At 57.0% G+C, this 12,084-nt stretch overlaps 1 protein-coding gene across 1 annotated transcript; it reads right to left on the bottom strand.

The window, feature by feature from the left end:
- Positions 1 to 778: 778 nt before the first annotated feature.
- RASD2 (RASD family member 2) lies at positions 779 to 11,626 on the bottom strand. Its single transcript, XM_036867630.1, has 3 exons — positions 11,514 to 11,626; positions 6,753 to 7,032; positions 779 to 3,237 (listed from the first exon to the last, which is right to left on the bottom strand). Exons 2-3 carry the CDS (start codon positions 7,021 to 7,023, stop codon positions 2,708 to 2,710), a joined length of 801 nt encoding a protein of 266 aa, XP_036723525.1. The 5' UTR covers positions 7,024 to 7,032; positions 11,514 to 11,626; the 3' UTR covers positions 779 to 2,707.
- Between the last annotated feature and the right edge of the window lie 458 nt (positions 11,627 to 12,084).

Raw genomic sequence — 12,084 nt, 5'->3', positions numbered from 1 at the left:
GATATGAAGATGGAGCGAGAGGAGGGGTGTCAATCATGCAGCAGGTGTGTGGCGGATTCCCTTCCCTTCCCTCCGCCGAGGGAGAACCTCGGTCCAAGGCGCCATGTTCGGGGTTACATGGGGATAAGACCTTCTCCCCCCACCTCCACCTGCCACTCCCCTCCCATGTTCTGTCTCATTTCACACAAGGGCACACTGTGCTTGTCCAGTGTTTACCATCCATCCAGAAAGTTGTATGTTGTATCAACCATACATAGACATGGGCTGTGTCCTGATCTCAAGGGTTGACGGTCCAAGCGAGGAGGCTGCCCATTGCTGACATTCAGGGCGGGTAACACTTTATGGCGAGGTGTTCAGCACCGTCCCTGGTCTCTACCCACCAGGTGCTAATAGCATGCCACCCCCCTTCCCAGTTTTGACAATCCAAACTGTTTCTAGATCTTGCCAAATGTTCTCTGGGTGGTTCTGGAAGCCACCCAGAACTTGGTCATATGGTGACCCCAAAGGGCTAATGGTCCACGGGGAGGCCTCTCTGTCTGACCTGGCCACTCCTCCAGAGGGCCCAGGAGCCAGGGGTTTTATCCCCGCCCCCCCACCCCCCGCCCTCCACGTACTTAACCTTAAAGGCTGACTCAGTGCTGACACGCAGGGCAAGGGCACCAGGCAGGTGCAATCTGGGGAGGGAAAGGCCAGCTTTGGTTGGAGGAAGAGCCACACCTCTTCTTGGAAATACAGAAAATACACATGGTCAAGGACACGGCTTAGAAACAAACCCACTTTAATTGAGAGTGTACACAGAGATAGGGGGAAGCAGGGGTGTGACTGAGTGAGACCAGGCCACACACCTGTCCTGGCCAAGGTGCATGGTCTGCTTAGAGGGTTCAAGCTGGGGCCAGGTGTGGGCACAGAAGCAGGGTCAGAGTGGCTGCCTTGAGCAGCAGGGGCCAAGGTGGGGTAGGGGGTGTGCAGAGCTGAGGCCAGGGCACATTTATGTCTGTGTGTTCATGTGTATGTACATGGATATACGTGGGCACAATGTACACAGAATCTACAGGAGCCCTCAAAGGCCGATTTAGGGACAGGGTCAGGGAGACAACACCTCAAATCCCTGAAGGCCCCAGGGGATGAGGCAGCATCAGGAGAGGGGCACACCATGGTGCGTGCTGAATGCCAGACCTAACCCTGCTTCTGCCACTCACAGGCTTGTTGTGTGACCTGGAGCAAGTTACTTACCCTCTCTGGGCCTCAGATTCACTAGATGACCACTAAGGTTCCTTGTGGCCCTGAACTTCAATAGTTTCAAGGAGGTTTAAAATATAAAATGTATTTTGTAAGAGCTGATGACAAGAGCCTTTGGTCCATGGGTTCAAATCCCACCACGCCTGGTACCCAGCACAACCCAATCCCAGGCACCAGGAAAAGGCCCACTGGGAGCTCTTCCTACCTGCCTCTCCCGGGCTCAGCTCTGGCTCCCAGCTGCTCTTTCACGCCTCCCAATAGCTGCGTGTACAGAGGCAGCAGGGGTGGGCAGCGGCCAGGCGGCTGGTGGGAAAGAGGCCAGAGCCGGGGAGGCTTGGCCTTGGGGGCGTAAAGTGCATTGCTCACCCTCTTTGTTTCCTAGCACACGGTGGACCCAGCGCCCAGCAGGCGCTCAATAAATGCTTGAGGAACCAGCACAGTAGAGGACAGCGTGGTTCCAGGTGGAGCTGCGTCCTGAACTAGCCGGGAGGCGGAGCTGGGGCCTGTCACTTTGCCCTCTGAGTCTCATCCACCCGCTCTGGGAAATAGAGGCAAGAGGCGAAGCTGCCCCCGCAGGCCTGCCCCGCCTGTGTGAGTGTGAACGCTGAAGCTTGGTAGAGGGCTGCGTCCAGCTGCAGACAGGCCACAGAAACCCCATCTGGAATGGGGGCGAAGGTGTCCCCAGTGGAGGCAGTGGATCTACACTGGGGGGGCCTTGCCAATGAGGGGTCACTAGGCTTTCACAGTACAGCAATTTCCATTCCTACTGGGAACACGACATAACAGCTGCAACAACAAAGCACAACCAGCAGACGAGAGGAACCTGGGAGAAGAGGCTGAGGAAGGCGGTCCAAGAGATGGACATGGGCCAGGCGACGTAGCCACGCCTCCTTCGAACACACAGACACCCCTGGCTCAATGTCGGGGGCAGCTGAGGGCCAAGTTGGGGGGCAGGGGATAGAGCCAGAGGGTAAGCGTTTCAGGATGGGGTGGGAGGAGACTCCCAGCTGCCTCCTAAACCAAGCTGGGTCTTCCACCAGGAGAGCGGAGCCCTCTCCCAGCTGGCTCTGGGTCTCATTTTCATCTGGGATGTTCCAGGAGTCTCCATCGGATGCAGGGGTCCTGGCCCCTCTGGCCCCTCAGGCAGGCTCTGACTTGGGTCCTGGCATAAGTTCAGATGTCACCCAACCTTGCCTCTTGTCCTGCAGGGATTCCCCTCCCAACCCACGGAGAAGCTGAAACCAAGAGGGAGTGGCGGAAAGGAGGAATCAGAGGGAAGTGGTTGAAGGCAGGAGACTGCACAGAGGCTGGAGCCTGGGGTCCTCCAGTCTGGCGCCAAAGGTCTTGGAACGTGACTGCTGTTGGGGTCTCATGGCGGGGGATGCGGGCAGCAGGCACCCGGGGCCACGCCCCCCCCCCCCCCCCACCGTAAGGCACCGCCCAAGTCCCACCCCAGCGTCCCGTCTGCTCACTGGATGGTGCATTTGTCCCGCTCGCGGGCCTGGCCCTCCCGGAGGACCTTGGCCTTGATGTATTTGAGGTCACTGTTGACGCTGGGGCGGCGGGCAAAGGGCGAGACCATGCCGTAGGCGTCCATGTCCTTGACTCGGCGCATGCAGAAGGGCCTGGGGTGGAAGGCGTCCCCGTACTGCACGGAGATCTTGCGGTGCAGCGCAGGGCTCATCTCGTGCGGCAGCTTGGCCATGCTGAAGAGCACGTAGAACATCTCGTCCACGTTGGTGTTCTTCTTGGCCGACACCTCGAAGTAGGCACAGTTCCCGTCGCCCGACACCAGCAGCTCGGCCTCGGTGGTGGGCACCTGGCGGCACAGCTCGCCGTGGTCGTTCTTGTTGCCGCAGATGACCATGGGCAGCTCCGCCACTTCCTTGGTCTTGTTCTTCAGGCAGGACTTGACCTCCAGGATCTGCTTCTGGAGGCGCTTGACCTCGTCGAAGGATTCCCGATTATCCAGACTGAACACCAGGATGAAAACGTCGCCTGTGGGGAGAGGAACCCCAGGCGGTGAGTTCACAGGCGCCTCCTGACCGCACCCCCCCACCCCTCCCTGCTCCCTGACTTGACCTTCACAGTGACTCTGGTGGGGAACTGCTATTATTCCCCCCATTTTCCAGAGCAGAAGACTGAGGCCCAGAAGGTTAAATCCCTTGTCACAGAGCTAATACGTGGCACAGCCTGGTTCAAACACAATCAATCAGCCCTACATTTCCCGGCAGGGCTGGAGACAGGGTGAGTGATTTGTGAGCTTGTGTGGACTGTGTTAGAATAATAAGAAATACAGTTTCCACAAGAGCAGGGGTCTTGCTGTTCAGCGCACATCCCCAGGGACTGGAATAGCCCCCGATGCATAGTGGGAACCCAGAGTGTCGGCATCAGGCAGGCCTAGGTTTACCTCTTGCCCCCTCCACTCACTGGCCACACGGCCTTCAGCGGGTCATACCACCTCTCTAAAGCTCAGTTTCCCCATCTGTCCCATGCAGGATGCTTTTGAAGGTTTGATGAGATAATGAATGGAAAGTGACACGTGCTCAGTGATCTCGGGTCTCAAAAGGATAATGAGAACAAGCACCTGCGAGAGTCGCGTGGGTTCCCCCTTGACTCCTCACGGAACATCTGTGAGGGAGATTTCATTACTTTCATGTGACAGGTGAGCCAACTGGGGCTCAGAAAGGGTGAGCAACCAGCCCAAGATCACACAGCTCAGGTGTAGCTAGGCCGAGATGTGGACCCGATTCTGTCCTCACCTGGCTGGTCCTGGCACACACAGGTGTCTTCTGATTCTTGAATAAATCACGGATGAACAAGTGAACACTAGCTTCCGAGGCCCACGCTACCCCTGCTACAACTCGCTGCATCCCTCAGCGCAGGTCTTTGAAACAGGGATGATGGGGAGGTGGCAGGGGAGGCGGGGAGGGTGAGAGAGGGCTGGTGCCTCCACCCCAATTTCCACATCTCACTACAATGATCACAATCTCACACTCAAAGTACCTTTTGCACTTTGACTTAAACTCTTGAGAACCTGTGGGGAGATGTTAAGATCCCTGTTTTACAAGAAACCGAGGCTCAAAGGTGCCTGGGGCTGGCCCAAGTTCTCCAGAGGAGAATCAAGTGATGCCAGCTTCTGGTAGCACTGCTGCCTCCTTCCTCTGGACCCCCGGGGCACGCCATTTGTCCCGCCAGAATAGCACACGCCACATTCAGGACCACGTTCCAGCCAATGATGCTCTCTGGAGCAGAGGGAGATGTCATCACGGCGCACAGTGGGTGTTCATAAAGCTGGTCCTGTGGACGGGGTGGGACGGGATGGAGGACGGTGTGGACTGTTTAGAAAGGCACTTGTAAGGCAGCGCCAGCCTGGCAACCGTTTCTGCTTAGGCTGCCAAACCCATCCCGTTAAGGCTAATCCCGGGCCCCTGAGGGCTCTGCAGCCTTGACATATTCAGATGGAAGGCTGTGATGCCAAACTTCAGAGACGCCTGGCTGGCAGCTGGCGGCAGAATTAATGGCTTTCAGAATTTGCTGTGTACCAGCACCAGGTTGGAAAATGAGGCACGGGCTGGTGAGTGAAAAAAGCGGGCAGCAGGCAGATGTGCTTGGAATGATATGTGCACGTAAAAATGAGACGAAAATACTCTCTGTTATGGGGACACAAATGTGAATGTCAAAGTGTTCATGGGGGGTCTGGAAGACTGATGGGGTGGCTACCTCAGGGGAGGGGGCAGGAGCCTGCGGTTGGGGGCATGGGGCAAGGGGGCTTTTTAGCCTTATCTGTGTGTTTAGAGGAGGGTGTGTTTGTGTGTTATTTGTGTAATTAAAAATTAACTTTGGAAATACGCACGTGGCCCCTCTCCACATCTACTCTCTCCCTCCGTTAGCCTTATTTCTGTTGGTGGGCACCCAGTCTCCTCCCCACGGCCGGGAAAGCAGACATCCTTGCAATCTCCATCGAGTCCTGGAAATGCCCCCCACGCGATTTCCTGCAGTCCTCACAGCCACCCTGGGAGGAAGCAAGGTTATGCCCATTGTGCAGCTGGGAAGACTGAGATCCAGACTTATGGTCACACATCTAAGCCGTCAAGTGGTAGAGCCAGGGCTGGAACCCAGGTCAGCCCAGGCTCCTTCTGCCCACACACTCCCTCTCCAAAACATGGCGTGGGACAGTCTGAGTGTGATCTGGGTCAGATGGTCAGCAAGGACAGCCGGAAGAGGAAGCCATCTGTCCAGGGCACTCAGGGAGGAGTCTTGACTGGGCCGTGGGGAGAGGGGTGGGCATGGCTAGGGTTTCTTGGTGTAGAAGTATCTCGATTTGTGGGGTTGTTTTAGTGATGGCTGGGGGGTTACTTGCTCATTCCTTCCCTTCATCGCCACCCAGCAATGGCAGGTGCAGGGTTTAGGAAATGGGCCTGCATAGCCCATCGCAGGCATACTGCAAATGTAGGTTTAAGACCCATAATTCTTGAGCACTTACCTTCCAATCACCAAGCACTTTTCTTATATTAACTCATTTAAATTCTCACAAAGACCTTTGGAATGCGTGCTAATGTGATGCCAACTTACAGATGAGAAAACTGAGGCACAAAGAGATAAAGTCACTCGCTCAGAGGGACAAAACCAGGAAGCAGTGGAACCAGGATTCGGACCCAGGCAGACCAGTTTCTGGACGTGTCCTCTTAGCTACCACACAAAACTGCTTGAGTGATGAAAATCATGGCCCAGTCTCACATCTCTACCTGCCCCCTTAGTCCCCCACAATCTCCTCCCTCCCCACCACTCCCAGCCGGGCCAAGAGGCTATAGGAGAGCCCAGTGGTAAAGCATGAGAGGCAGACTCATTTACCAGCTGTGTTATCACCTGGAGTAACTCAACCTCTCTGGGCCTCAGTTTCTCCACTTGTAAAATGGAGGCAAATACCTGTCTCCTAGGTTAGTTGTGAGGATTAAATAAATACATGCCAAGCTCTAGAAACAGGCCCAGGCACACAGCTCTTGGTAAGCGTTACCAAGCGTTGCCATGGCCGTTACTGTGATTATTACCGAGTTCCCAGCATCCACAGCTCCCCACCAGCCCCTCTGGCTGATCACTGCCTGGGTCCTGCCCTTGCCTCTCTGAGAGCTGGAAAAGCCCTGCAGTGTTAATAGATCAGAGCCCGACGGACTGACCCCGGGCCCTGGAGCTCTGCTGGGTCACCCCCACAGAAGGAAGGCAGCAGCCCCTCTGTTCCCTGGGGAGGTAAAGCCCCAGTGCAGAGTCTATCAGTTCCTGATCTGGAAGGCAGCGCCAGCAGCCATGAGCAATCGATCCAGAGTCAGACAGAATGGAACTGGGGACCCGGCTCCATCCTTTGCTCGGGAAGCAGCAACACCTCTCTGACCCTCACAGTGCTAAGGGGGCTCGTCGTGAGCTTCATCTCAGATAGGCAAGTGCCTTGCAAACTGTAAAGTACCGAGCACACACGCTCACATACTCAAGCACCTGTGCCCACCCCTGGCACCCACCTGTGAGGATGGAGAGCCTGCGCATGGCAGGGAAGGGGTGGTTGCCGGACGTGTCCAGGATGTCCAGCTGGTACATGTCGCCGCGGATGTTGTAGACCTTCCGGTGGAAGTCCTCGATGGTGGGCGTGTACTGGTCCTCGAAGCGGCCGTTGAGGAAGCGAGAGACGATGGAGCTCTTGCCCACCCGCGAGGCGCCCAGCACCACCATGCGGTACGAGTTCTTGGCGGGCACGCTGAGTGTGCAGTTCCCACTGGACAAGGTCTTCATCATGGCTCGGGGCTGCGGCAGAGAGCCGGGAGCCGGCGTCAGGAGGCCCGAGGCCCGGCCTTGCAGCCCTTGCTGGAAGCCTTGGCCTCCCCTGCCGGCCACCTGTCTGGTCTCAGTTTTCTGTCTGTACAATGGGAACACTGGACTGGGGTCTCTCTAAAGGTCTTGGAGTTCTGCCTGCTCGTCCTTCTCTTGTTTTTTTCTTTCCTCCTTCATTCATCCACCCATTCACTCATTCACTCACCCTTGCGTTCATTCACCCCTTATTTATTTGTTTGTTTGTTTGTTTATACAGCACGGGACTGCTGGGGCTTGACTCCTCGCTTTACCACTAATTTGCTACTGCTCTTGGGTATGGAGCTTAACTTCCCCGGGAGTCACTTTTCTCATCAGAACTTTCTACAGGCGCCTCTTGGGCTTGTGGGAGAGGCCGAAATGGATCCAAGCTCCAAACCCCAGTTAAAGATAAGTAACCTCCAGGGGCTCCATCAGGCCCACCCAAGGGCCATTCACACTCCAGCCACCCTCGTTTCCTATCTCAGCAGCTGCCAGAATCCCCCCCGGAACCCCTAGTGAGCTTGCGCTCTGCTGGCACCCGCCTCCAGCCCTCAGCTCGTGCTAGCCCCTCCCCCAGAGCACCCTCTTCCCCGCATCAGGGTCTGGCTCAAATGCCACCTCCTCTCTGAAGGCTCCTCTGCCTCCTGCCAAACCCAGCAGGAAGCCGCCCACCCATCTAGAGAAGACGAGCTACAAATGGGTGCAGGCCTGCTGAAATACAGATCTCCTCTGCCCTCAGCGGGCTGCCACACAGGGTGGTGCAGGTGGGGCACTGCACAAGGCCCCCGGCTGGGTGGGAAAGTGGGAGGCCGTCTTATTTGGTGTTCATCTGCTCAGAGAAGGCACCTTTTCTCAATCTGCACAAAGGGCTGTGGTGCTAACTCTGACTGGTCCCCACCCCGCGATGCCCCAGGTCAGTAGCCTGGAGAGCCTCATTCATTCACCCCCTGGCACTCTCCAACATCATAAATGTCTACATCTGCCGTGATGCTAAGAGACTTCAGGTGGAGACACCTCTTGTGTGTGAGTTTTCTGGCACACGACCTGTTCAGGGCGTTCTCCTTGCCTGACTGAGAACCGCCATGCAGTAAAGCGGCTCTCAAAAAGACCTTTATGAAAGCTCTGATTGGTAGCATTTGTCAATTTCCATGAATACTCCCACCATGGCCGATGCCAAGCTACCAAGATGATCTCAATGAATGAATTGCAAAGGGACGCACACAATAAGCCGGCTCAGCCCACCGCTGACCCAGCCTGGAGCCATGACAACGATCACCAGTAACCAAGCCCTGCAGTGTGCCAAGCACTGTGCTAAGTATAGAACAATAATAACAGCTGACGTTTATTTTGCAGTTAATATATGCAGAGCGCTCCAAGTGCTGAACGTGTACTAACCTGCTTCATCCCTCAGGAACCCCAGAAGGTAGATGGTTACCCCAATTTACAGATGAGGAAACTGAAGCACAGAGAAGTTTAGTACCTTGCTCGTGGTCACACAGCCAGTAACCAGCCAAGGAGGGATTTGACCCCAGGCAGTCTGCCCCCCTGCCATGGAGTACCCTCACCACCTCCCTATGAAGTACGTATTCCCTTCCCTGTTTCACAAATAAGGACCTGATGCTTAAAAGTCTACATGACTGGCCCATTTAGTTAATAAGGAAGCCAGGATGGTGACTCCAAGCCTACGACCTCTACATCCCCTGTGCAATTCACGCCTGAAGCCAACTTCAAATTTATCCCACAGGATTTCAGTGCCATGTACACAGCAGGTGCTCAGTAAATGATCTGTGAATGAATGAAGCAAATGGCTCTACCTTTGGAGCTCATTCAAAGCCTCCTTCTGGGGCCTTCGCCCTCCACCCACACCCTGTCTAGCTGGCCCGGGGGGCTGCAATGAGGAGGGTCTCAGTGCCCTGAACACACCCCTGGGTGGCAGCAGGGGAGAGAGGGCTGCAAGCCAACAGCACTGAACTTTTTTCAGTCTCCTCCTGGGCCGGGAGAGCCAGGCTGCGTGCACCTTCAACAGAGGCGGGCTGCTGGGGAAAGAGGTCCCACACCAGGATGGCCCCCCCGCAAGTCCCTCTGCAGGGAGCTTGGATCTTGGTGGTCACCTCTGTCTACACAGAGAGGGAAGGAGGCCAGTAGCCCCCAGGGACAGTGTATCTTCTGCCCCAGCCTCTAGCCCAGAGCTCCTGGTATAGACATGCTAACATCGGTGACTATTGAATGGGCCTGAGGAAGTCAGAGGGAGGAGGCATGGGGTCAGGAGAGGGCAAAGAAGGAGAAAAAAAAAAAAAATCTGTGGCTTTCCTCTCTGAGAGAAGACTGCGAGTCTTCACATGGCCCCAGCCACGTGGGGCTGTGTGAAACGCCCAGACACCTGGTCGTCAGGTGACAGCACCTCCCACCCCCGCATCTTTCTTCCCTTCTCCTCCCCCAGAGGAGGCACTATGGGCAGCGCTGTAGGCACAGCTTCTCTCGTCCACCGCTGCCTGCTCCCTTCTCTCCATCCTCAGCCAGGCTGACCCTACAGCGAGGAGTTCAAAGGGCCCTTTGAGAATGTAGATTCCCCCCTGGAGGCCCAGAGAGTGCTTAGTGGGGGCCACTAGCAGCACAGGTACCCAAATGCAAGTTCTGTGACTCATCCCAGGGAGGCAGAAGGGCCTGGAGCAGAGATGATGGGGCCATGCTGGGAGAATGGTCAGCACAGCTGGGCAGGCCTCCATCATGCTGGGTGCTTTGCATGCCTTATTTCAACGACTTCACAACACTCCCATGGAGAGGGGACCACCATCAACCCACTGGACCAATGGGGACACTGGAGGTCGCAGAGGCTGAGTCACTTGCCCCAGTTCACACAGATGACTAGCCAGGCCAGGATTAGAATCAGGCTGTTGGCTCCAAAATTGGGGCTCTTACCTCTATAAAAACCCACCCCCTGGCCAAAATCAATCTTTTTCAAAACAAAGTCTGACTCACTGAAGCCTCAGCTGGGGTCAGGCGGGGGGAATGACCCCAGAAGCCTATTCTAATTCCCTCTCTCTCTTGCTGCAGACAGTTGGGGTCAGGCACCCTGCCCAGTACTCCCGCAAACCTTGTCCAGCCAGCTCCCAGCAAATACATCTGTGCGTTCACCCCATTCTTCTTCCTCAAGGCCCTCTCCCAGGGCCTGCCTGGAAGATGGAGGGGTCACAGGGGCAAGAACAGCAGGATAAGAGTCTGGCCGCATCCTCCGCCTTGTGGTACCCTGAGCCCTCCCTCCCTCCCTCCCTCCCACACACCCCAAGCCTCCTCCATTAGCACACATCCCAGCCTCTCTGGACCCACGTGCATTCACTGGCCTCCATGCCCACACTGAGGGGAGTCCTGGGGGCTTTGCAAAGCCAATCTCACCACCCTTGACAGCTCAGGGTGGTAGAGAGCAGGCAGACCAGCTCTGCCTCTCACCAGCCCAGCCACCCTGGGCAAATGACTGGACCTAGTGGGGCTGGTCATCTCTCAAATGGTAGAAACAAACCCACAGTGGCCCTCAGAGCTCAGTGAGAAGCCAAGAGGCCCACACAGCTCCTAGCACACAGCAAGCAGGTTCCTTTCTTTGTGGCACTTCCTCTTGGCAGTCAAGGGGCTGCCTGGAGCAGTCAGGTGGGGAGGGACTGGAGTGCAGGCAGAGGTCTTGGGGGACCCCATCTTGTCTCTCTGATGCCAGGGGAAGCCTGAATATGGGCTTCTGAGCTGGCTGCCCCTTCCCAGCCTGGCCTCCCACCTCCCATGAGGTCCTGGACAACACCCTTCATCATCCTCCCAGGGCCAGGGGCAAGGGGAGGAGAGAGAGCCCCGCAGAGGTACCTGGGAGCCTTCTGGCCAGCTGGTCACAGGAAACCCTTGTTGGGAAGGGGATCGCCCAGGAAACTCACTCCTTGCACCAACTCCCCCCAAAGCTCACGGAACTCTGAACAGGGAAGGCGTTCCTTAATCTTCCCTCAGAGGAGGTCCTCACCAAGGCCACCACCAACTGGCCCCATCCCAGCCCCACCCTCAGCCAGGTTTGCAGGCTGCAGCTGGCTTAGGAAGGGGAGGGGCTGTGTTTGGGGCAGGGAAGTGCCTCTTCCTCTCTGAGCCTCTGTTTCCTTATATTCAAAACGGCTGTTACTCCAGATCTCTTAAATGGAAGGCTTCTAGCACCAAATCTGGCACATAGGAGAAACGCAGTAAGTCTTTCTTTCCTGGAATAAGCACCCAGCCTGACACATAGTAGGTGCTCAACTAATTTCATTTTCTCTAGATAAGTGAAGTTGCCGGATGATCATAATAGGCGCTCAATCAGTTTAACTTTCCCTAGTCCCGTAAAGCTTCACCTAGCCTTCCGCTGACAAGCTTCAAACCCTTCTTCCCAGCTTCCCCGCTTCCCCAGTTCTGCTGGGGTGTCTCCCTCCTACCTGGGAGTGGCGGGCCGGGCCTCTGGCGCGGCTCGGACGGATGCCCGCAGGCGCCTGGAGGTGCGGGGAACCGCCTTGCTCTCCAGCCGCCGAGCCTTCCAGAGTCTTTGGCGGCTCCCGGGTCACTCCGCCGGGCTCCTCCTCTGCGCGGCTCGGGGCGCCGGGCTGGGCGCGGCCGGGCGAGGGGACACGGGGAGCCGGTGCCCCATGAGTGGGTTCCGAGGGTTCGGCGGGGCCCGGGCGCTGGGCGGGCTCCGGCTCGCTGCCGCCGGCCCTGCCCTGCCCGGACCCGGGGGACTCCTGCTGAGCCAGGTGCCCGGAGGCGTGGGGACGTCCGATCCCGGGGTCCCTGCCTGGGGCTCCGGGGTTGGGGGAGAGGGCAAAAGGAGCAACTCCGGGTCCTTAGAGACTCCTGGAGGGTCCTTTGGAGGTGACTGTAGGTGCGTGCGTATGTGCGTGTCCCGGGTGGGCGAACCTATCCGACCGCCTATGCCACCTGCTCCGCCCGCCCCAAAGGGGATCGCTCGGGTGGCGGGGGGGATGCCTGCCCGGCTCGGCCGCTGCCTCCTCC

The sequence above is a fragment of the Balaenoptera musculus genome, chromosome 10 (genome assembly GCF_009873245.2).
Source record: "Balaenoptera musculus isolate JJ_BM4_2016_0621 chromosome 10, mBalMus1.pri.v3, whole genome shotgun sequence".
Lineage (NCBI taxonomy): Eukaryota > Metazoa > Chordata > Mammalia > Artiodactyla > Balaenopteridae > Balaenoptera > Balaenoptera musculus.
This window is presented reverse-complemented; position numbering and strand designations above follow the sequence as displayed.